General features: G+C 42.2%; 1 gene segment (V, D, J or C); it reads right to left on the reverse strand.

Moving 5' to 3' along the window:
* Positions 1 to 24,464: 24,464 nt before the first annotated feature.
* Positions 24,465 to 25,833, reverse strand: LOC120528013. The segment is given in 2 exon segments: positions 24,465 to 25,428; positions 25,544 to 25,833. Coding segments are annotated over 2 exon segments (372 nt in total).
* Between the last annotated feature and the right edge of the window lie 202 nt (positions 25,834 to 26,035).

Raw genomic sequence — 26,035 nt, forward strand, 5'->3', positions numbered from 1 at the left:
GAAGGGAAGAGCCTTGGTTAGGTAGGCGACCAAGAGCCTAATGATGACTCTAACAGTGCTTCAGAAGTCCTCTGCTGAGATGGGAGAAACTGTTGGAAGGATGATCATCTCAGCAGGAGTCAATCAAGCATTTATAGTAGAGAGGCTGGACAGAAGACACTCTTGAGTAAAACGCATCTGTCAGCCCCTAATAAGCATAAGGAAAATATTTTTCTGGTCTGATGAAACAAACATGATCCTTTTTGGGCAGAACTACAAGCACTATGTCTGGCAAAGACCTGGCAATGCTCATCCGTTGTCTAATAACATCTCTATGATGAATGATGGTGGGGCAGCAACATGCTATGTGGGTGCTGTGGACGAATTGTGGAAGGATTAGGCACAATCGGTGCTCTAGGAAAGATAGCAGAATTGACTTGTCTGAGGTCTTGGACAAAGCGCCAAGAGCCATCAGCTTTCTTTACTGGCAAGATAGGAGAGTTTACAGGAGAATATTTAATAGGAATTATAGCCCCCCTTTTAACGAGATCTTTATGTACAGCAGCAATTCCGAGTTCAGCCTCGGGAGAGAGAGGATATTGTGCACGGCGGGGACGGAAGGAGGATTTTGGAAAGATTACTAGAGGTTCACAATTTGCTATTCTGCCAAAATCATTTTCCCCTTGAGACCACAGTGTATCAGGAATTGAAGAGAGCCATGGAATGCTATCAGTTTGCAATGAACATAAAGAGAGAGACGGGTGACACAGGAAACGAACAACTGGCAGATCAATCTGAATTAATACTTTAGTAACTAGATGGTCAGAGGTGTCAAAAATACCTGGTGCAACGTACAGCCAATCAGTTCTATTTAAACATTTTTTAACCCAGTCCCCAATTTCAACCCAGTGAACGGTGTCAGATTTAGATAAAGAGACATGGGGCACTGAACCACCTAGACAGAAAATACTTTGTGAATATGTGAGTTGAACTGACGCAGCAGCTTTAGTAGATGAAACAAAAATACATGGAATGTGCAAAGTTTCAGGGCATGTGCCGGAGGAAAGAAAAGATTCTAACCAAGGAGTGTCTACTTCAGCCGGGAAATATTGGGCAGTACAATGCAGGGTGTCCGGGACTTGTAAGTGGAGAAATAGGCATGAGGGGAAAGAATGAAGGGCTTTCAAGAGGAGGGTGTGCGGTGAGATGTCAAGGGTCCATGCAGCAAAAGAGGGCTTGGGGTGTGTAGTTTGGCATAGGAGCTTAGGAATGGAGCAGTAAAATCCTTGTTTAGTTAAAGAAATTGAGACTGACAACTTACTCATAAGATCCCTTCCCAGCAAGTTCACAGGGCACAAATGATTTAACAGGAAACGATGAGTTAATGGAGAGCTGTCAGTTCAGAATTGCACTTGCAGAGGCTTTGAAACTAGTAGCGTGTGGTTGTCCTGAAGCAGTGAGAACCTTCACAGTGTCTTTTCGAGGCAGGGACCCCCAACAGCGATAAAGTGGAGCACGTGGCTCCTGTGTCCACAAGAAAGACAGTTTCTTTGCCGTTTACTCTTAAAGTCAATAAAGGATCAGTATCAGCATGACGAGTAAGCAAAGGAAACTGGAAAAAGTGGCTGGTGGTCCCTGCTAATTCCTAGGACCAAGGAATGTCATTGGGCTCAGGGAGAGGGGGTGGCAGAGGGCGCTTGTGTGGGCAGTTGCGTCTGAAATGTCCAAGTTCACTGCAGCCGTAAGAGGCATATGATGTTGGTGTCTGCTCCGAAGGGTCAGGCATCTGAGTGAAAGGATTATTAGGGCTTGATAATTGGAACCCTCGTCCTCTCCTGCTCCCTCGCCTTCCAAAGAAATTTCTGCGTCCTCTCCCCCTAGCCGGATCAGTTCCACCAGTATAGTAATTCATTTGTGCAGCCAACAGTTTGGTCTGTGTGTCTGACTCTTTTAATTTAGTCTGTCTCTCAGCATGCTCTGAATGACGCTTGACTTCCTCGAACGTAGCGCTTTCCCAGCCTATGCAAGACATGCAAACTTTGCTTTGAATATCACTTCTCAGTCCCGAGACAAAAGGTGGCACTGCAGCACAAATTCTATCATTTTCATTGTCTAGCCCAGAGTGATTAGCCATCAGATCTTGCAACCGGTGAGCCCATTCATCCACTGTCTCATCTTTTTTCTGCTTAGCGGCTGAAATTAGTGACCAGTCTGTGCCCTTTTTATATTTTTCTGCTAGGGCTCCTTTCAAAGGCTCCCACTGGCCGAGGAAAGGACCTTCATTCCTGGGCCTCGGGAAAGAGCTTCATTCCAACGCCAAGGGGCACCGTTAAGATCACCGTGATTTACAGTTGCCCATGTGGTGCCCAGCTTTCGGCGGAGCACCTGTGTCCACTCTGCAGCATTTGGTTTATACATGTCATCAAGCTGCTGTAACTGTTGCACAAATTTCAGTCCACCGACCGTTTTGGGGTCGGGCAGTTCAGACACCACATCCTTTAATTCTTGAATGTCCCAATTTCAGTGAATCATTACGGTAGTGGGATTATTATTGCCTGGGGGTTGTGCGGGATCATGTCGGGGGTTGGGGACTTCAATGAGGGGCAAGAGAATGTTGGGCCAGAAGGTTTAGGGGAGCCGAAGGGGGAAGTAAAACTGCCCATAGGTTTAGAGCGGAGGGTCTGACTTCTCGTGCGCTGGGAGACAGATGACTCTTCTGGGTTCTGCCATTGCAACCCAGTAGCACCTTGTGAATGATCTGAATCATCTTCCTCAGGGTCAATATGTGAGGAACAGTCATAATGATATTGTTCAACGTAAAAACTTGCTCCAGACGGTTCGTCTGTTAACAGGGGTGCAGTTGGAGGAGGGGGTGCAGGAGGTGAAATCGGGGAGTTTGGTAAGGAGGGGTGGACAGATTACGGGGTATAGGGGGTCTTTCTTTTCGGTCTTCTTTCTTTTACTTTCAGGCTTGGGCTCTGTCTCTACCTTCGTTTTCTGCAACGCTAGCAATAACTTTTCCTTTTCTTTCTGTGTTTTGACCTCAGCAGCCAGCAGCTCGTTACGCTTCTGCCGCTTGCAAGGTCCTATCCTTTATCACCAATTCCCATCTATCAAACATGTCTATTCGATACGGACCTTTGTTACAACATCCTCGTACATTTCTACATACAACATCCTTGCGCATTTCTACATAATATTTTCCTTATTCCTTGTATTTCTGATATGTCCCCAGTCCCATCTATCGGCCATCTGCCACCACTCTGTTTATTCCATTTTTTACATGCTTTCTTAAAGTCTAATCTGGTTTTCTTTTCTATTAATTTCCTAGGTGAACCCCCTTTCGGACCCGAGTGAAAGCTCGTGTCCGAGACACTTTCCAAAATAATCCTTCTAACAGAGACTTTTGATTTCCCAAGGAGTCTCTTTGACCGGTTTACTATTTTGCTTTCCCATAATGAATGGCACTGGACCACAGTAGAACAATTCAGCCCCCGCGGCTTTCTGCTCCCAGTCCTGTCCCACTCCCGGATTAGTACTCAAGTGGTTTCGTGTCCGTTGTTTAGCAGAATCGTACAACAATATTCAGCGTGGAGTCCGGAATACAAGATGTGCTTACCACCAATTCCTTCGTCAGACGCCTCCTATGTGCCAAACTGCTAGTGCATGTCTCCACCACAGAGCAACCCGTAGAAGCAGGATTATGACCAGATGTTACGAACAGAAAACTCGTCCACCCACTCAGTGTTATTCCCAGACACTCAATTCATATACTATGCTTTTCTTACTCTCATTCCCCTATTTAATAGGAGTGTGCCACTCACCCCTTTCTATCCCGCTCCCAGGGAGTAACTTACTAACGTACTTGTAGTACCTTACACTGTCCCCCGAGGGACCCAAGTATTATTCCCTATTTTCCAGTTACCATACACGACGTTAGTGATACAGTATTTATTTTCCTTAACTTTCCGTAAACCAGTCAAATCCCTGAGCTACTTCATTCACTCAATCGGACTCCCTCGGTCTACTCACCAAGAAATTCGTGACCTGCTAGGGAAATCCCAGTTGGTTCGACCTTCGTATTCGGTCAGAGGAGGCCAGGGACTTCTCACGCAGGATACGCCCGAGGCAGGCCAGTCCTAACTTTTGGCGGAGCTGGTCCTTCCGACCCGGCCGGAGTCGGTCCTTTTACCGGTCCTCAGGACGATCCCGCTCGAGAAGTCACCTTTTCTTCTCCGCCCCACGTTCGGGCACCAGAAAACTGTGGACGAAGGTTCAAACAAATAGCAGGCAGACACCAATTCTAATAAGCAGAATCTTTTATTTCTGACTTCTTGGTGAGCAGAGTGGCTTTTCCTTACAGAGAGAAAATGTAAGGAAGGCCCCCGACAAGGGGGTTCAGCTGCATTTATAACAAAATCTTCAAAGAGAATGGTTAGAAAAAAATAAATCAGTTTCACTCCAAGGCCACAGAGCATCCTTTAGAAACATTTGTTGATTACAACGGAAAACATAAATTCTAGTCTTATATTTGGAATGAAGCTTATCAGAAAACCTGTCATAGCCACTGCTGAAACAGGTGGGAAGAGTCAAAAACTGCATTCCACACCAGCAGCTCTACCCTAATAAGCACACTTATTTTTATCTGTTATAATGATACCAAGGCCTACAGAGAACATGCAGATTTTCATACAGAAGCTAGCAATAGATTTTAACTTCCATTCCACAGTGCTTTTCAGCAGCAAGCACAGGGAGACTGTTTAGAATTGACTGAAAGATGAATGCATCAAATATGGAGTGGTTCTCGAGGAAAACCTGCTCCAGAGTGCACTGATCCTCAGACTGAAGCAGCTATTTCAGCACAATGACGTAAAGCATACAGTCAAGACAATACTGAAGTAGCTTTGGGACAAGTCTTTGTCTGTCATTGAGTGTCCCAGCCAAAGCTCAGACTTAAACTCCATGGAACATCTGTGGAGGAACCCAATGGTGGTAGCTTACCAATGTTTTACCCATCGATGGGGATAGATAGATAGATAGATAGATAGATAGATAGATAGATAGATAGATAGATAGATAGATAGATAGATAGATAGATAGATAGATAGATAGATAGAGTGAGTGTGAATTGATGGGAAGTGGGGAAACTGGGAAAATAATCAAATGAAAATTAAATCTTCAACACAATAAATTGTTTATAGCTGAATCCTCTCTCAGGATCAAAGCAGGAAGCAACAGTGAACAAGACTGTGAGCCACTCGACTACAATCTCTCCTGGGAACCAATTTAGTGTCACCGTTCAAGTAACATGCACATGCACAAAATTTGTTCTACTTGACAGAATACAATCCTCAAGACAAAGTACTTGAACCCAGGGAGCTGCACCCATTAAACAGAATAAGACAGCGACTGTATCATCCTTCCATGCCATGTTTTATGAGTTGTAGGATGTGATTTTTCACAAATGCACTTTTGTGTTTACTGCCACTTTACTTGTTCTTATCTTGTTCTAAACCAATTCTAGATTAGATGGCACTTTGTCCCCATTGCTGCTGGGACTGGCACTGCCTTCCTTCCAGACTTGGCTTCTGCTTTGCCTACAATGCTGATTCAAAATATACAGTGACACTATAATGGAGTACATTGGAGCAGCTACTGTTGTACTGTGAACCAGTTCTGTACTAATTGACATATCGATTCTTTCCAGGTTGAAACCATGAGCTTGATAAGCTGATCACAAAATAGATGGATGGGATTTGTGTCTTAATTACATTTGCTGCTTACCCATCTGCACATGGCAGGAAATAAAGATGTATGCACAAAAAGAGACTCAAAGTGTGTGTACACATCTGTTCATATATAAGCTTGGGGGCTTGTTTTGTTTTGGATGTGCTCGGTCTTTAGTTATGTCAGAGGACTGGGACTTTGTGAAGTGGGGTCCAGCCTTACGTGGGGAGGCAAAAATGGGAGGGCGGGGGAACTAGGCAGGGAGAGAAAGAGAGCAAGCTATCTCTAATCTATCCTTTAAATCATCATAATTATAAGTGCCAACATAACAATAGGCTTTATGGTGATAACTCCTGGGAAAATTGGAGATTAAGCTCAAAGTTGTCTTATCTTAAGTTAAGACTACAAAATGACAACAAAAGTTCAGAAGCAATGTCTCCTTGACCGAACAGTTAACTTTATGAGATGGAATGTTAAAGGTCTCAATCACGAATTAAAGAGAAAGAAAGTATTCTCTCACCTAACAGTTCTTAACAATAAAATATTATTTTTACAGAAGACCCACTTATTAAGCAAGGATCAGTTTCAGCTGCAAAAAAACTGTACTGGCCAAATATTCCATTCTAGCTTTACAAAGAAATCTAGAGGTGTGGGAATTCTTATACATAGAACAGTCTCATTTGTAATATCAGATGTAGTATCTGATCCTGAAGGGAGATACGTGATTGTCATTAATAATTGTGATTTTGAAAAGTAATTATGCACCCAATGTGGATGATAGGGACTTCATCCAAAACATATTTGAATCCATTCACAATGTGAACACTCACAAAATGATAATGGCTGGGGACTTTAATTGTGTTTTGAATCCAGACCAAGATGGGTCTCCTGTCAAGAGGCAAGGACATCTAACACTGCAAAAACAATTACACAGTTTGTAACTGACCACAACTAATCGGATCCCTGGAGATTTCTAAACCCAAACTCAAGAGCATATTTGTTCTACTCACCAATGCATCACTTAAGAATTGATTATTTCTCTGTAGATAACAATTTCTTGCCTATGATTAAATCTTGTAAGTACAATGCTATTGTTTCCAGGGCAAGATCCAACCTGTAGATGCTGAAATAGAGCTCCAGCTTCACTGGGCCACGTGTTTTGGGCCTGCACCAAATGAACATCATTCTGGACCAAAATTTTTAAATGCCTTTCAGACAGCCTTGGTGTCACAATCCCTCCTAATCCACTAACAGCTGTGTTAAGGCAGATGGGCTTAAAATGGAGAAGGACAAACAAACTGTGATTATCTTTACATTATAACAGGCATGCAGACTTGCTCAATTGGAAGAATCCTCACTTACCTCTGTTAAGTCAGTAGGTAACTGATGTTTTATACTGTTTGAAACTGGAAAAATCAAATTCTCACTTAGAAGACCTATTTAAAATGTTTTTTTAAACCTGGCAGGATCTAATTGATAACATTTTAGAATAAGCATTTATATTCGGGGAGAAGGACTCCTTTCCCTCTTTACTACTCTCAAAAGGTTTACTCTGGCTGTTGGCCTTCCTCTCTTTCTTATGGGTGGGAGTAGAATTGAATTTAGTTTTGTTAAGTTTGACCTGGCAGGATCTAATCAATAACATTTTAGAATAAGCATTTTAATTGAGGAAGCAGATTCTCTTTCTTATTCTATTTATTTGTATTCATTTATTAACTTATCTATTTCCTTATTTTTACTAATTTAAAGTTTTACTATGCTGGCTCAGCTCTCTGTCTCATGAGTGGAGGTTGATTTGGTGTTGTTAAACTTAACTTGCTCGTATGGAATGTTGATTTTAATAAAATTAATGAAATACAAAAATAGAAAAGTTGTGATTAAAAATAAACTTGAAAAATTTAGTGATGTCAAAGGTGGACAAATAGAGTGAGCTTGTACTATAATGTCCTGTTTAATGTGGGAATCAGAATCTCTCTGTGTCCATGTTGTTTTATTTCCAGGTACTTTCACTCCAAAAAGACTCTAAATTGATCGGCTGTGGTTTTGAGACTGGCACCCCATTCAGAAAAAATAGTAATTAAGTCTTGAAGATACCAGCAATACATCTGTAAATAAAAAGTAGGTTATTAAAATACACTCACCTAAAGCATTATTAGGAACACCATCCTAATACGGTGTTTGACCCCCTTTCGCCTTCAGAACTGCCTTAATTCCACGTGGCATTGATTCAACAAGGTGCTGAAAGCATTCTTTAGGAATGTTGGCCCATATTGATAGGATAGCATCTTGCAGTTGATGGAGATTTGTGGGATGCACATCCAGGGCACGAAGCTCCCGTTCCACCACATCCCAAAGATGCTCTATTGGGTTGAGATCTGGTGACTGTGGGGGCCATTTTAGTGCAGTGAACTCATTGTCATGTTCAAGAAACCAATTTGAAATGATTCGAGCTTTGTGACATGGTGCATTATCCTGCTGGAAGTAGCCATTAGAGGATGGGTACATGGTGGTCATGAAGGGATGGACATGGTCAGAAACAATGCTCAGGTAGCCTGTGGCATTTAAACGATGCCCAATTGGCACTAAGGGGCCTAAAGTGTGCCAAGAAAACATCCCCCACACCATTACACCACCACCACCAGCCTGCACAGTGGTAACAAGGCATGATCGATCCATGTTCTCATTCTGTTTACGCCAAATTCTGACTCTACCATTTGAATGTCTCAACAGAAATCGAGACTCATCAGACCAGGCAACATTTTTCCAGTCTTCAACTGTCCAATTTTGGTGAGCTTGTGCAAATTGTAGCCTCTTTTTCCTATTTTTAGTGGAGATGAGCGGTACCTGGTGGGGTCTTCTGCTGTTGTAGCCCATCCGCCTCAAGGTTGTGCGTGTTGTGGCTTCACAAATGCTTCACTGCATAACTCGGTTGTAACGAGTGGTTATTTCAGTCAAAGTCGGCCCATTCTCCTCTGACATCTAGCATCAACAAGGCATTTTCGCCCACAGGACTGCCGCATACTAGATGTTTTTCCCTTTTCACACCATTCTTTGTAAACCCTAGAAATGGTTGTGCATGAAAATCTCAGTAACTGAGCCGACTGTGAAATACTCAGACCGGCCCGTCTGGCACCAACAACCATGTCACGCTCAAAATTGCTTAAATCACCTTTCTTTCCCATTCTGACATTCAGTTTGGAGTTCAGGAGATTGTCTTGACCAGGACCACACCCCTAAATGCATTGAAGCAACTGGCATGTGATTGGTTGATTAGATAATTGCATTAATGAGAAATTGAACAGGTGTTCCTAATAATCCTTTAGCTGAGTGTATATCATCTCTTTAATAGATAACCAGGGCAAGGAGAGGAGGAGACTTTCTCCAAAAAGTTATTATGCAGACAGAGATCAGCTGTAGTAACACCAATGAGAAAGATCAGGTAGAACAGCGACAGCGACATTGCCAGTCCTCCTACGAGGGTGCAAACCAATTCACAGTCAATGGGTAGACACTGTATTACTTCAAAACAAAAAAAGGAATCACAAAAAGGAGCTTTAGAAACAGGCACCATTACATGCCAGCATGCTCCCAGAATTCCCCAATAGTACAGTTGTGCCATATAATGTCATTGCTTTCCTCAACAAGACTCTTTTCTGATTAGTTTTTCCACCATTCACTCATTATTTGAAGTTGTTAAATCAGATGTGGAAAGGCAGAGACAAGCCATGGAAAGGTCTCTAAATGGGAGGCATACAATAGGGAGGCCAAATTTGACTAACCAGTCAACCTAATCTGCATGTCTCTGCCATATAGGAGGAAAACCTGTGAAGAAGGTGAAATTTTTAGTCTGGAAAACACCAACCAATTGCTCACATTTTCTACAGCAAGAGCAGAATATTCTTCTTGGACTTCTCAGGCTTATCTATTAAAAGGAGTCTTCTTTCCAAAATTCTGGAATAACCGTTTCCTGTTAGTCTGAAGAGTGTGATATCTCATTAATTAAATCATACAATTTTATACAAAAAAATGGAGACCACCACCTTGGAGCCTTAGAGATCTGTAATCCCTTTTCAAACACACATACAAATCAAAATTAAATATTTTAATAAAGCATACACAAAACTGTTATTTTTCACACCACTAACAACCTTACAATACAATTTATTTTTGCATAGCCCAAAATCACACAAAAAGTGATGCAATGGGCTTCAACAGGCCCTGCCTTTTGACAGTCCCCCTGCCTTGACTCTCTAAGAAGACATGAAAATGAAAACCTTTGTTGAGAAAAAATTGGAAGAAACCTCGGGAAAGTCAATTGAGAGAGAGACCCCTTTCCAGGTAGGTGAGCCGTACAGTGAGGGTCAAAAAAAGGAGGGGAAATACAATACAATACACAGAACACAAGTAATCCTCAATACAATATAATAGTGCAATTGAAAAATTACAAGTAAAGAGCAGAAATCAACAGTAGATGATATTATATAATACGATTTGGATTTGTTCAGAACCCCTCCACCCCTTTCCCCCCAGTCACCTGCTCTTACACCTTTCTCATCTGTCATTTTATTCAGAGCACTGTGTACTCCACCCATTCAAGTCTTACGTCAGTCTCATCTGTCTAACTCCAAGCAAAGCTCTCCTCCACACCGCCACAGACTGCTGTCTGTCCATTCCAATGTGAGCCTTACCAATTATTTTGCTCACAACAACATCTACTTGCTATTGTCACAGCTGTCCTCTCCCAGGTTTTATGCTGGTCTCACCTAAAGCCCCACACACCCCTAGAGATGGCCCAAACCACCCCAGTCTATTACCCTTAAGGCAACGTCCTCACTTTCTGTGAAACATTACACATGTGTGTTATTCACAATAGCCCCACTATATTCAGTATTTACAGAATTTCTGGTCTCATTAAGTTTTCACTATTTTGTCACCACAGATCTTTTTAATCAACTCAGCACCTTCTACCACACAGATGGACCAGACCCTAACCAATGCTTCTGGGACTGCCATCCATTGTTGATAGCCTATTGACCAGGATTAGAAGTTCTTTGAAGTGTCATCTCTCATCTCTTGTAAATATCCACACCTTCTGTTACCATATAAAAATGAAAATCTTTATGTTTAAAAATGGTATTCATTTTGGACAGTCTGCCAGGCATTTCCATGACTTTCCATATAAATGATAAAGTCTCTCAGTAGTTAGAAGACACAGAATCCAATGTCACAAAAAAGATTGACTTCTCTGAATAGTTCTTTGATGTATACATGCAAACAATGACAAAAGTATACCCCTTACTAATTCAGTCTTAGTTTGATATGATCCTCACATCACTTGTATAGCATGCAGCTTATGAGTATCCTAACACACACCCAATGTCTGTATCTTGAGGCAGCTCTGGATTAGGAGAGAGAAAGTCAATGCTTTATCAAACATTTTTAGTTTTAGAGCGAATGTTATATTCCATGTATCATGACTCAGTTTTCATTGCCAAAGTTCTAATATTCCAGGATATGTAATAAATGTTATTGCACCCAACCCTCTCTCTTTACCTTATTGGCGATAAGCTGATATGTTGTGCTCATGCAGGTGTTTTAGGCTTAGATGGACCGTACAATGTGGGTCACTTATGTACCAGCTGCTCAACAGTGAACACCACTTCAGGCCTTGTTATCAGAGTGAGTCCCCACATCCCTATTTTGGCTGAGGTTGTTTTAAATTTAACCGGAACAGACATGAGGGTCATTGACATTTGTTTTGTTTGTTTAGCACCTCAAGTTAAACTATTTTGCCATGGATAATCCTCCTGGGGCAGAGGCATCATAGCCATGAAGATCATTATAGCACACAAGCCTACTGGCACACAAAGTTCACAAGCCTAGGTATGCTAACAGCCCATTCTCAGTTACTTTGGGATGAATTAATTTAAGATCAGAAGCAGTAATATTGCTTCCCATTGTGTACGTTTTGCAATGGGACTCTTTGTTGTAAACATTTTTCAAAAAGCTGTTGTTATAGTATTGCTACATTCTTTAATGCTGTTGATTTGTTTTCTGTATCAGCTCAGTAACTTGTTTCTTTGAATCTGCAGTAAGACAGTTTGCAGCTGTGCCACTGAGCAGGACAGGTTTTTGTACAGCTCTCTATCACTGTGTGAGGGAACTCTGCTCCCTGCTGACAGTAATAATGTCCTGCGTCTTCAGGTTGAACTCCACTGATGGTCAGAGTGAAGTCAGTCCTTGATCCACTACCGCTGAAACGATTCGGTATCCCAGATTGAAGATTGCTTGCTTTGTAAATAAGGAGTTTAGGACTCTCATTGTGTCCCTGGTGGAACCAGTGCAACCAATCTGTACTGTAACTATATACTGATTTACTTGTTCTACAATTAATAGTAACATCTTCTCCTGGCCTGACTGATTTTGCTGCTGGTGTCTGGGTCACAGAAATCTCCCCACTACATTCTGTGAAATAAAAATAAAAAAAATCTTACAGTTATTACTTTCATGTCTTTAAACCATATTTTCTATAATCAATAAATAATACTGTAAAATGCATAAGAAAATGTATTTACTTTTAGAAATGTAAGGAATATTGTGTAAAGAAATAAATGTATACATATATATATATATATATATATATATATATATATATATATATATATATATATATATATATATATATATATATATATATATATATATATATATATATATATATATATATATATACACATACTCATACCATGAGTGAAGAAGACAATGGTGCAGAGGAGCATCAAAAGAGGTGACATTGTTACTTTAGATCCTTGTCTGTGTGTCTCAGTCAGGAAGTTTTAAATCCTGATAAAGCAGTCAGGTGGCGGTTAAGGCACAAAGAGGCGTGTCTATGCAAATGACCTGTGCTGCTTCTGAGGAGATAAGCAATCAAGCATCGCTACTCTATTGATTGTGGCTTCTCCTTCTCCATCACTTGTATTCAACAGTTGGTTTGTTTTTGTTTCTTTTATTCCCATTAGCAGACAACATTCTTCAAACAACATTTATTTATGTAGCACATTTTTATAGAAAAGTGTAGCTCAATGTGATTTACAAATAGTTAAAAAGGTACAATTGAAATCATATCATTTGCTAGTTTTTTGCAGTTAAATTAGTAAAAGTTCATTTTGGATCTGGAAACATTTGCTGTGATCAGGCAGCCAGAGAGGAGAGGATGTTGGAGAAAATAATTCTCTAACACCCAGTCCCATCTAAGTATTTTAAAGTAATTAATGTAAGTTTGATAAAGTAATTCAGTATAATATTTACATATGTTTACAGATCTTAGAAGATTCAGTGCTGCAGGTTTCATCATAATGGTCTTCCCCATTATGTTATGTTAACTTTAAATACTTTCCAAAATGACTGTTAATGCTTCTTGTGCAATATAGACATATGAGTTGTCTGAGATTTTCTGATGCTGGCCTTTTGTGCCATCCTTATTATTGTTTCATATTCTAAATTCTAGAAATGCCTAGTTCTCTCTGTTTGTCCATAGGGCACTGTAAGTCTTCATTAAGACACAATTTATAATTTTATGCAGTATTGCATATATTGTATTACAAGCATTAATATTCTTCCAGTATTAGTATTCAAATTTCAGCTGATTTTAGTTTAGGTTGTTTTCTATGACATTTATATTAAACTCATCAGAATTACTGTATATTTTATAAGATACTGCCACCTGGTTTGATTATTATCATGACAGCCTTTACTATTTACGTACTTTATACATATGTCAGTTACACTCTCAAACAGTCAATGATGTGGTAAAGAAAAGACAAAGTTTAGATAAGTGACATAGAACTGCTTAGTTTTTATTTTAAAATGGGGAAATATTTCTTTGTCTTCTCTCTGCTTCTGAGAATGTAAATGTACAGTGATGTGTGAATGTGTTTGGCATATTGACAGTTTGTTGTATTGTACTGTACATCCAAGCTTTTTCCAGTGGGTTATAAATTAGTTATATATCATTGTGACATATTTCCTTTTAAATTTATAATGATCATTACTGCTTGTAAGTGCCTTAGACACTATAAAGGCTCAGACATACAAATGAACCCCTAAAGCACCATCATGTTAAACTTCATTCTTTTTTTCTGAGTATAATTTGCTCCCATTTTGAAAAACATGTCACTCTGTGTTGTTCAGGGCATTGGAGCTCTGAAAACAAATTATATTGCCTGTATTTACGCAAATCATTATCAGACTAGCATGGTATCTTTACATGTGCTTCTTTTGTTGTTGTATATATACTGATTTATTACTATATTCATTTCTAATTCCTTTTCTTTTTATTTAATGTTTTAAGACCCCATTTACAAGGTTTATTATGCCTGGTCCATTCCACTCTTGTCTCTTCAAATTAAATGATGAGGTCTGATAAGAGGTCCGTGGTGACGTGTGGTCTTCAGACTCCAGGCGGGTATAGGTACAAGACAGACGAGACAGACAGAGAGACACATAAGCATTAAAGCTTTATAATGCACTGGTGAGGCTTCTTCTGGAGTACTGGGTGCAGTTTTGGTCTCAAGGCTACAAAAAGGACATAGCAGTGCTAGAAAAGGTCCAGAGAAGAGCGACTAGGCTGCTACAGGGGATGAATTATGAAGAAACATTAAAAGAGCTGAGCCTCTTCAGTTTAAATTAAAAAAGTAAGAGGTGATTGAATTATTTAAAAGTATCACGGAAATTAATTCAGTGGATTGAGATTGTTACTTTAAAATGAATGTGGAATCACAGTTGTTAACTTGTTAAGGCTAAATTTCACAGACAAAATAAGACTTTTTCACACAGAGAGACACTTGTAATAAGCTACCACATAGTGTGGTCAACAGTAGGACTTTCAGGGACTTTCAAAATAAGACTTGATGTTTTTTAGAAGAATCAAGTGGATAGGACTGGCGAGCGTAGTTGAGCTCAATGGCGTGTTCTTGTCTGGATCGTTCTAATGTTCTAATAACAAATATTTTTACTGCTCTTTATAGTTCTACTTTATCTTGGCACAGATAAACTGTTTTATGATACAAGTCTTTATGGATGGTATTCAAAGTTGGGTGAAGTTGTTACTGTTGTTGCTCTGGGTTCAAGTGGAGGATTCTTCTTGCGTTGGAGTTCAATCTTTCTCTTTGTGTCATGTTCCTTTGTTCTTGTTGTGCCATACTTTTCTCAGTTTAGATATTTTCTGTGTCCACTGCAATTGGATTGGGATTGGATTAATGTCCCTTCCAGTTACAGATGTTATTTCTGATTATAGGCTTGTTATTTTGAAACTTTATTGTTAACCCATCTTGTGAGTCGAAGCTCTTATTTTTAAACTTCGGTGCCTATCTGCTGCCTCCATGTCTCAAGGAGTCTGACATCAGATATGTTAATTCCTCTTTGATTTACATCTTTATTATCTGATGAAGTACAGGCTGATACTGATATGGCAAGAGCTGCAGTTTAATTTTTTATTGTGAAATGTTGTTTGGAGAAGGTGAAGCTTGATTTCTGCTCCCCTGTTAAATCTGCTAAAATCAAGCAGAAAGGGCAGTGCCCACTTTATCCTATCCCACGTATCTTTTCTGACCAGTTGAATGGGTTTCAAGGACCTCTACAAAGTCATCTAAAACTTTTTCTACATGGCCTTACCAAACTTGGCTCACACAGGTGTTCAGCTTAGTCAGTGCTGCAGCTATTGTCAAGCTCTTTCTTTAACTTGAGTGTTTTCTCATCATTGGTGTCCACCACCAAATAAAATTTTCCTCACGGTGCTTGAAGCTGCTCCCGGAACTACAGGGTCCATTCAGACTCCACGTCCCTGACCTTTGTAAGATACAAAAACTATAGCAGATAAAGAAAAACTCCAAACTGTTTTTTGTCACCTGATGTTTAAAGTTAATTAATTTTAGGACCTGGTAAGGACTACAGGATTATTAGTTATATTCTATTGAGTAAAACTGATATATTTGACAGACTGATATTTCACCTTTTTCATATTCATTTGGGTTAGTGTTGAAGGCACTGTGCAGGAACCAACAACATATTGTTGAATATTTTCTATAAATATGTGTAGATTTTGTTATGACCAAAAGTTCCATTATAAACATTCCCCATGCCCTAATTAGTGCATATCAGTTTTAAATGCACTTCCCCTTAATTTCCACTAATGTACTTGAATTCACTGTTGTCCCCGATTCTCCATTAAGGTGACAAAATGTTGCTAGATCTACTTTATCAATGCCTTTGAAGATTGTTCAGACTTAGATAAGGTCCCCACGCAGTCTCCTCTGCTCGAAGGTTTAATTCTCTGAGTCTATCACTGTATAACATGTCCTTAAGTCCTGGGATGCACTTGCTTGCTCCCTTCTCCATTACTCCAAGTGCTCACATTTCTTTTGTGTAGCATGGTGACCAGAACTGCACAAAGTACCCAAGATGTGTTTTCACTAATTCATTAAAAAGTTGCTAGCTGTGTGTGTCTTCGGGACAAATAACAACCTGAAGACTCCCTTTTACTTTATTCATGAACTTAGAGAGGCATTAGCTAACTCTTAAGAATTACCCAGTGCAGAGAATATAGACCCACCTGTGCTTGCTGCCTCACTGGCTTTCGTAAGAAGGCACTGGTGATACCATATCTTAGCCGTATTGCTGGCAGATGAGTCCTAATAATCTTTGTCTCAAGAAAAGACCTCCAGATAGGCAATGTTTTAGTGAAAACTTCAAGTCTTGCCCTCTATTTCCCGAGATGTTTCACTTGCACATTGTTGAGCTGCAGTTTTTGCTTTGCCATTGTGCCTTTTAATCTTTGTAATTAGCACAACGTTGATATATATATATATATATATATATATATAGATATAGATATAGATATATATATAGTCGTGGATACCAGGGATGATGACCCGGCCGGGATGCCTTGGAAGACCGGAAGGGGGCGTGCGCCCATCTGGAACCACGTGGGGCTGCCTTCCTGGTTGCTCTGGGGGCCACAGGTACAGGGCATGGAAGCTCCACCCTGTAGGGGCCCGTGGTCACCGCCAGGAGGCGCCCCAATGCCTTGGGGACCTGTTACCCCAGCACTTCCGCCACACCAGGAAGTGCTGGGGAAGACTTAGGACAGCACCCGGAGAGCTGCCGGGAGGACAGCCGGCACTTCCGCCACGCTGGGGCGTGGCCAAGGGAGGAATGCTGGGAACACCTGGTGCTCATCCGGGGACAGGATAAAAGGGGCCGTCTCCATTCAGTCGAGGCTGGAGTCGGGTGGAAGAAGGACAAAGCAAGAGATGAGAGTGGAGGCGTCCCGAAGAAAGGCATTGAGTGGCCAGGACTGTGTTGGGGTTTGTGCACTGACTTTATTTAGTGTCTGAGTGACACATTATTGTAAATAATTGTAAATAAAAAATGTGTGGTGGTTTGAAAAAAACATGTCCGCCTGTCTGTGTCCGGGTTGGCTCCACATCTGGCGTAGTCGGCAGGATGCTCCGCCTGTTACAAGGCGGGGACCTGTAAGTAACAAATGTGTTGTGGACGGCCCGGCGCAGCAGGGGACCCCACCCACGCACCGCGGGTGCTGCGTGCACACAGCCCCGCGGGGTAAAGGAACCCCACGGACCGCCAGGGGTCCGCAGGAAGGCCATATACCCCTGATGTGGGCAGGCGGCGTGCCTACCAGGAGTGCAGCGGGCTCCGAGGACCGCGCCGTTGCTGGAGGCGCAGGGGACGGCATGGCATCAAGAAAGGCCACGCCGAGGAGGTGTCCTCGGTTTGACGAGTCTGGGGAGGTGAGTTCCCTGCCTGGTGGCAGCCGGCCTGTGGGGGCCAGGCGTGTTTTCCTTTTTACAGGCAGGAACCTCCCGGATCGGCGTCAGTGGCGGGCATGGCGGTCTGCGGGGCTTCGACAGCATGGCGGCAGCCGCGAGGGCTGCGGAGGAGGAGACGCTGCAGCTCGAGAGGCGCTGGCAACAACACGGTTGCTGGCAAGCACGTCACCGCCGCAGAAAGGGACGCAAGATGGCCGCGGACCAGAAGTCCCTCCCCCTGGTATGCACGCGATTGGACGGTGTGTCTTGCGTGCCCGCCAATGACCGTAGAGAGGCGGGCCCAAGGAATGTCCATCACGGGCAGGGGGGAGTCCCAATTGGGCCAGAGAAGGAGGCCCACAGGAAGTTGTCGGCATCGGAGACTGACGAACAGGTAGGCTCCGCGCCGGCTGAATGCCTATCTTTGCCGGCTGCTCTGACGAAGCTGGAGGCTTGCCTTCGGCCCGCAGAGCAGTCTTTATTGCAGATGCTACGTGCCATCTGGGCTGAAGTGCTGGTACTGGAGAGGAAGGCGCTCTCGGTGCTGAAGGCGTTTCGATCGGCTACGGGACGGCGCGACGCTGGAATCTCCAGCCGGAAGGGGTACGGCGGAGAGGGTTAGTACAGCCGACTCCATACAGCATGCAGGAGGGTCTGCTGAACATGGCTGTGATGCTAAAGATCAGCTTCGAGTAAGCAGCCCTCCGACAATAGCTGCGGCGCAACGAGCTGTGCGAGGGGGGATTCCGTGAGGACGCTGCCTGGACACGGGCTGCTGAGTGCCCCGGGTCCTAGCGCCCTCCGCCCTGAGTCGGCCGCGGTCTCGCGTCGCTTTATAGGGACGCAGACGGGAAAGAGGCTCTTTCTTCTTAATAAGGAGTCTCAAACAGTCATGGTGTCCCAGAGTGGAAGGGGGAGTGAGAGGCTATATGCCGATTCCTCCGACAGGAAGGGACGTGGTGCTGGGTGCACCTGTCAGAAAGCTGGCCGCCCTCTGCAGGGGCAGAGGGAAACCTTCAAGTCAGTGGGGATCAACGGACTGAAGGCGGTCCCGTCGCTGGATTCTCCAGGAGGGATACGGAACCTGTTACCCCAGCACTTCCGCCACACCAGGAAGTGCTGGGGGGAAGACTTAGGACGGCACCCGGAGAACTGCCGGGAGGACAGCCGGCACTTCGCCACGCTGGTGGCCAAGGGAGGAATGCCGGGAACACCTGGTGCTCATCCGGGGACAGGATAAAAGGGGCCGTCTCCATTCATTCGAGGCTGGAGTCGGGTGGAAGAAGGACAAAGCAAGAGAGGAGAGTGGAGGCAGCCCGAAGAAAGGCATTGAGTGGTCAGGACTGTGTTGGGGTTTGTGCACTGACTTTATTTAGTGTCTGAGTGACACATTATTGTAAATAAAAAACGTGTGGTGGTTTGAAAAAAACATGTCCGCCTGTCTGTGTCCGGGTCGGCTCCACAATATATATATATATACACTGATCCCTTGCTATATCGCACTTCGACTTTCGCGGCTTCACTCCATTGCGGATTTTAAATGTAAGCGTATCTATATATATATCACGGATATTCCGCTGGTTCGCGGATTTCTGCAGACAATAGGTCTTTTAATTTAAAGTACATGCTTCCTCAGTTTGTTTGCCCAGTTAATTTCATACAAGGGACGCTATTGGCGGATGGCTTAGAAGCTACCCAATCAGAGCATGTATTACGTATTAAATAAAACTCCTCAATGATATATGATGTTCTTCCCGAGCGGTGCTTGATTGTTTGCTTTTCTCGTTCTCTCTCACTCTCTCTGATATTCTCTGTGCCCGACGGAGGGGGTGTGAGCAGAGGGGCTGTTTGCACAGAGGCTGTTTGCCTAGAAGATATGAAAACCATGTATATGTTACTTATTTAAAAGCCAGATCAAATGTTATTTGTCTTGATTTATTTGCTTACCTTCCTATAGTGTAAAGTCATAAGTAAACTGCAGAGCTTTCTCTGTTTGATCGGCATGGGCATACTGACACAGTATATGTGTAATGAAGTGACTTTAGTTGAAGGTAGAAGCTCCTGTTGCACCCTACGCAACTGTGGTTGATCTTATTCATGAAAAGATCCCCGTCACCCCACGGGAGAAAGACTTTCCGAGACTTAGGTCATAAAGCTTATGAAATCCTTTCTGGATAAAGACAGAACCGTAACAACAGTTGCATGGAGACTATGAGGAGGCTCTCAAATTCCAACCAACAGTTGTGTCAAACAACTAGTGAAGGTTATGAGGAATTAAAGTGAAATTACAAGCAACGGGCACAAGATAGGCACCAAATTGATATGAAAATACACAAATAATACACAACAGGTACTCTTATTATTTACAGTGGTGAAGAGTTTCTCTATCCCAGGCATACCATAACATAACTTACTCAAACCTTGTCAATCCAATTTAGGGTCACCAATGGCTGGAGTCTAATTTGCCTATAAATCTACAAGAATAAAATCTCCAAACCTCACTACGAAACTGCAGACACATATCTTCCATTGTCATTTCACATTTGTCCTGACTCTGGTGGTGGCTATTCAGTCCTTTCAAGAGGTGCACTTATGAGATGGAATGAATCTCCCAAAAGGAAATACAATTAGTCATGTGCCAACCTCAATCCATAATTCCCATTGTTTGTTTACCCAGTAAATGTCCCTTAAAATTCATACAATCAGCCACCACTGGCCAAGGTCGATTTATTGAGTACAGTTTAGCATTTACCACTGTCGTACCATAACTGGACTTGAGACTTAGTGCCTTCCTCTGCAACAGTATTTTGGATTTTGTAATTGGCTGACTTTAGCATGTATAGGTTGGCAGCATTACCTCCTAAACACTGATCCTCAAAACTGGCACTCCACAGGGTAGTGTGCTGGGTTCTCTCAAAAAGAATTAAAAAATCTGAGGCTGCAGTGGATGTAATTTCACCAAAAGTGAACAGTTTAAGATTGGAAAAATGTAGCCTGGACTGATGAATCTCAATTTATATAGAGGCACAGAGATGGTTGGTTCAGAATTTGTCCCCAACATCATAAATCCATGCACCCAATCTACCTTGTGTCAACAGTCCAGGCTGCTAGTGGTAGTGTAATGGTGTGGGGAATGTTTTCTTGGTGTACTTTGGCACATAAACACCAATCAATCATCTCTTGAATGCCACAGCCTGTTTGATTATTGTTGCTGACCAAGTGCATCCCTTCATAGCCACAATTCACTCATCTTCTAATGGCTACTTCCAGCATGTTAAGGCAACATGGTAAAAAACAAAAGTCATTTCAAACTAGTTTCATGAACATAACAACGGGTTCATTGCTCTTCAGTGGTCTTCCTAGTTCCCACTTCTGAATCCAATAGAACACCATTGGGATGTGGCAGAATGAGAGGTTCACAGCCTGAATGTGCAGCTGATAAATCTGCAGAAATTGCACGATGCAATCACATCAACGTGGAGCAGAATGTCAAAACAGCCTATATGAAGATTTGTTTTGAGAGCAAAAGGAGGTCCTGCCTATAATCCTAAAAATCTGCTCACTGAGTGTACAAGTAATACATGTAAATATAAAAATGTCTATTACTGGTTTGTTTTGCAGATTTGGTTACAAAAAGGCTTATCCTTAAAATGACAAACAGCAGACGGACCAGGAAATACCAAGGTTTTGAAGGCAACAGAGAAAACATGTCAAAATTCACACCATAAACAGACAAGTGCACCTAATAATAAAACCTAAAATACGAACTGTCAACATAATATGAGCAAGAATAAAAAGACATAACCATTACTAACAAATGTTTCCTTAATAAAACCCACAGAACTAAATAGCTACGTGTTTTTTTTTTCGAAACCATAAACATATAAACAATGTCTGCAGCACTGCAGCACCATTCATAATGGCAATGTGATGATATCACAGACCACGTCCACATCACCGGCAAGGATAACAACATGTCTTTGACCACAAAAAAACAGAGCAAATGGAACAAAATAGAATCCAATCTCAAACAAAGTTTGAAACTCACTTGTGCAGAGACAAAATGATAATTATGAGTTTTAGTTGTAGGTCCTCAAACATTATTCAGGACAAACACCTGAAAATTTTACACCGAGGTTAAGCAATTTAGAGGAATCCATCCTACATGAGATGCAAGTCCTTGGTTGAGTGTGGTACATCTGGATAATCTAGAGACAATAATCAATCTAATTGCTGGTCCTTGAGGCCAATTCAGATTGCAGTCCAATGCTTCCCAACAATAGCTGCTGTGCTGCCATGCTGTCATTAGGTATTAGATAGTTTAGTTGATTTGGGAAAACCACCATCTAAAAAGCGGTGAAAAGATTTGAAAATCGAACATTCTAATATTTGTATGTGAGGCAGTGACAAAGCATTGATCTAAAATGGACACCTCATGAACATTCTGAACAGCTGCTTGTAGATCGGTGAGTGAAGTGACTAGAACAAGCAAACATGGAAGACTGATTTTATAAAGTGCTTTACATGGTGAACACTTATTCATGGTGCTCTAGAAGTACAAATCTATAAGACAGATGCTTACTTTTATTCACAATTAAAACCATTGAACTACAATTGTAGGTTAAGTTACTTGCCCAGAGTCACAGAGTGAGCCTTTGGTAGGGACTCTGGTGATGTTGTGTTTTAGAGTCTTTCTTTCTTTAACTGTTCACAGGTTGCAGCTAGCCTTGTTTACTGTCTCTACATGGTGAGCATTGCTAGCTTTTCATTTTTTTCTTTTTAATTCTTTTACATTTATATAGCTCTCTTCTCTCTACTCAAAGTGCTTTACATTGAGAGTTGGGTGCCAGTTCAACCATATCCTATGTGCAGCACCCACCTGATGATGCAATGGCACCCATTACACTCACCACACATTAGGGTTAAGAGATAAGACCATTAAGAGGCCATTAAGGGGTGAGAGATATAGCCATTTAGAGACAGGGGGATGATTAAGGGTCTAGAATGACCAGGCCATGGGGGGCAATTTAGCCATGACATTGGGATACACCCTACTCTTTACGAATAATGCCCATAGATCTTTAATGATCACACAGTCTGGACTTCGGTTTTACATCTCATCTGAAGGATGGTGCCATTTTCATAGCATATTGTCCACATCACTGCACTGGGGCTTTGGGATCCACACCGACCACAGGGTAAACGTCTCCTGCTGGCTTCACCAACATCTCCTAGATGGTCTCCCATCCATGTATTGACCAGGTCTGAATGTGGATGATCTGTTATGAAGCACAGGTGGTATGGCTTTGTAGCAACACAACTAAACTACAGGGTTCATTTTTTTGCCATTTTTATTTTAGTATAATGTTACCCAAAGACGAAGACAGGAATATAAATACCAGACTTATTTAATAGAACAAAATATAGTCCATAGGCCCTTGCATACCATTTTTAAACAGCTGCACTTTACAAAAGTGAACAATGAAAGGCCAATCACCTCCAAACTAAATCCAAACTTTTTCTTTACTTTTTAGGTCTTAATTAAATTCTCACTTAACTCCTTTGAGCCTCAGATATGGATTTGCTATTTCATTCTTTTCTGGAAGTCAGTTCTGGGTGAGCTGAGATCATTAGTTCCTTACGTGAGAGTTCTTTCAGACTGGTCCAAAAATGGGATAGGTGACACTTTTGAAATACCATCAGACCTTCTCTGCAGTTTAACTTAGAAAAGGGCAAAGTGATACACATGGGCAGAAGGAACGTCAATTATAAAACCAAGATGAGAGACATTGTTCTAAAGGAAGACACCACTAAAAAGGATTTAGGGGTTTATGTTTGCACAATATTTTCATCTTTTATGCCATGAGAGAGTCTGGAACAAACTAGTGAGACATGCAGTTGAACCAGAAACCTTGACAACCTTTAAGAAGTAATCTGGATGAGACAGTGGGATAGCTTAGCTAAACAAATTACCCTGATGGCCTGATTGGCAGTGCCGGTGCTTTGTTATTTTGTTCCCTAGGGCCAAGCTTCTTATTGCGCCATCTGACTGTTTATGATTTGCACCCTTGGTGAATCCCTTTATTCGCCTTAATGGTGACAGAAGCCCTGCTGTTTGGAATCCTCATATTTGTCAAATGTATGTTTTGATGTTCTCACTAAAAGGTGACAGCACAGGGTAACTAACTGGGGAAACCCATGACTGAGTTGTGCATGTCGTATGAGGGCTATCTTTAGACCAAACTTCAGCAGTCTAAACATTAGGGCGGCATGTGGTACTTAACAGTGAAATGTGGGCAACTGAGTTGCTACATTGGACAACTGGTCCTTCAAGTCTTATTGCAGACTCAAGAAGCCTGGAGGAGAATTTTGAGCCTGGTATCACCCTAACAAAATAGCCTGTCCTGAACATGAAGGTGGTTCTTTGGTGTGGCTGGAAATGACTGAGAACTGTGTAATAAAGCGCTATATAAGCGCCCAACCCGGCACAGACTGACGCAGAAGCACGTACAAAATGATACACTTTTATTTAATTCTTCAGCCGTGGGACACGTCTTCCCCGTGCCACACAGCCCAACACAGTCACAAAAGCACAATTACACCACCAAAACACTCTTTCTCCTTTACCACCACTCTTCCTCCAGCTTAGTCCTCCCTCATCCTGACTCTGGCTCTGGCTAGCCCACCCGAGTGGTGCTTGACCACCTGGTCCTGATTTTCCAGGTGTGGATGCAAACTTGTCCAGCCGGGCTGTTGATTACATGGAGCTCCCCCTAGCGGCCATCCGAGCTCCCAACCAGGCTGTGGAAGACTCCATCTCCCATGGAGCCATGCAACCAGTTGGGGGATTACCGTCGGCCAGGGAGGCTGCCACCAAGCGTCCTGGGAGAGGTATTGAGCTGCCCATGGTTGCTCCCCCGGAACAGATGCAGTAGGGGCGTCCCGGCTGGGCATGGGACCCGGCTGTCCATCACAACTGTTTAAAGTTGTGTGATGTCAGAGGGCACATTGATTCTGGAATTATGAGAATCTAAGAGGGAGGCTCACTGGGAGAGGAACAAGCCGAGGTATGTGAAGTGTGAGAAAGAGACTACTTGGTAGTACAGTATGTGGTAGGTGAGCAAGTAGGCAAGTCATTTGACTGGATAGACAGGGCCTAAGTCTTGTATCTGTAGGCTCACAAATAGTCCTCTTTTCTCCAGTTCTCCCTTTTTGTGGCTTGTATTTCATAAACACACAATTTTTAAGTTTTGGCCTCCTTTGTTTAATCTGGAAATGGAGAAGTTCAACTAGGGTGTCCACTCTTGTTACATATTCCATTTAGTCTTGCCAGTTAAAACAGAAACCCTAGCATATGGGTGATATTTCTACAGGGAGAATGTAAAGGTTATCAAGGGGTCTAAAGTGAACACTGGTAATATTGTGTGTAGTCTTATATTTGTGTACTGGTTTGGATATGTTTTACTGTTTTACACTGTGTCTGTGGATACTGTAAATTGTTCAGCTCAGTGACTTCCCTTTCAGCACCTGCAGGGTCTGCTGCTTTGCCAATGAGGTGATTAGGTTTTTGTATGGCTCTAAATCACTGTGTTAGAGCTATAGCCCTCTTGACAGTAGTAATATCCTGTATCTTCTGGCTGCACGTCACTAATGGTCAGAGTATAATCGAGGCCAGAGCCACTGCCACTGAAGCGACTTGAGATACCAGACACCCGAGAGCTTGCGAAGTAAATCAGAAGTTTAGGAGCTTCTCCTGATCTCTGCTGGTACCAGGCCAGATAGGTAGTACTCCCAGAGGTAATGGAGCTGCTGGCTTTACAGTGCATCTTGACTGTTTGTCCAGATTGAGGAGATACACTTGCAGGGGACTGCGTCATTATAATTTGACTACTGGATTCTAGAAAGGAGAGACAAAAAACATTCAACTTTCTATTTCTTTAGGAACACTCATGCTGTACAGAATAAATAGAGAAATACTGAAAACAGATTGTTGATTTATTGTCAGTTTTTACCTTGTGACAGCAGGAACACAAGTTTTGCCACAAACAGGAACCAGAGAGCCATTGTCAGTCAGTGTCAAAGTCAAGGAGGGGCTGAAATGACAGCTTCACATCATCTCTGCTCTTTAAATCTTGAGCACCAGAGCGGTCAGGAATGGAGGGGCCTGTATGCAAATTCTAAAGGGGAAGAAACCAGAAGACACTAAGAGAGGCATTTGAATGTGTGGTTAGCATTTTAACATATATTCTGCTGAACAGTTTCAGTGTTATCAAAGCCAAAATTACAATAGTAATGGAGGAACTAGGGATTATCAACTGACCTGATGGTATATTGTGCAATAAGGGTAAATACAAACAAACTTTATTTTATTTAACAACCTTCAGTGGCAAATGCCTTCCTAAGATGCTTTGCAGTTATTGAATTATTTCTGCAGTCTCCATATATGTTTCCATTTGACACACAGACAACTTAGACAAGGTTCTCATAGTGAGTCAGAGCTTGCA

Source organism: Polypterus senegalus, chromosome 4 (assembly GCF_016835505.1).
Source record: "Polypterus senegalus isolate Bchr_013 chromosome 4, ASM1683550v1, whole genome shotgun sequence".
NCBI classification, from domain to species: Eukaryota; Metazoa; Chordata; class Cladistia; order Polypteriformes; family Polypteridae; genus Polypterus; species Polypterus senegalus.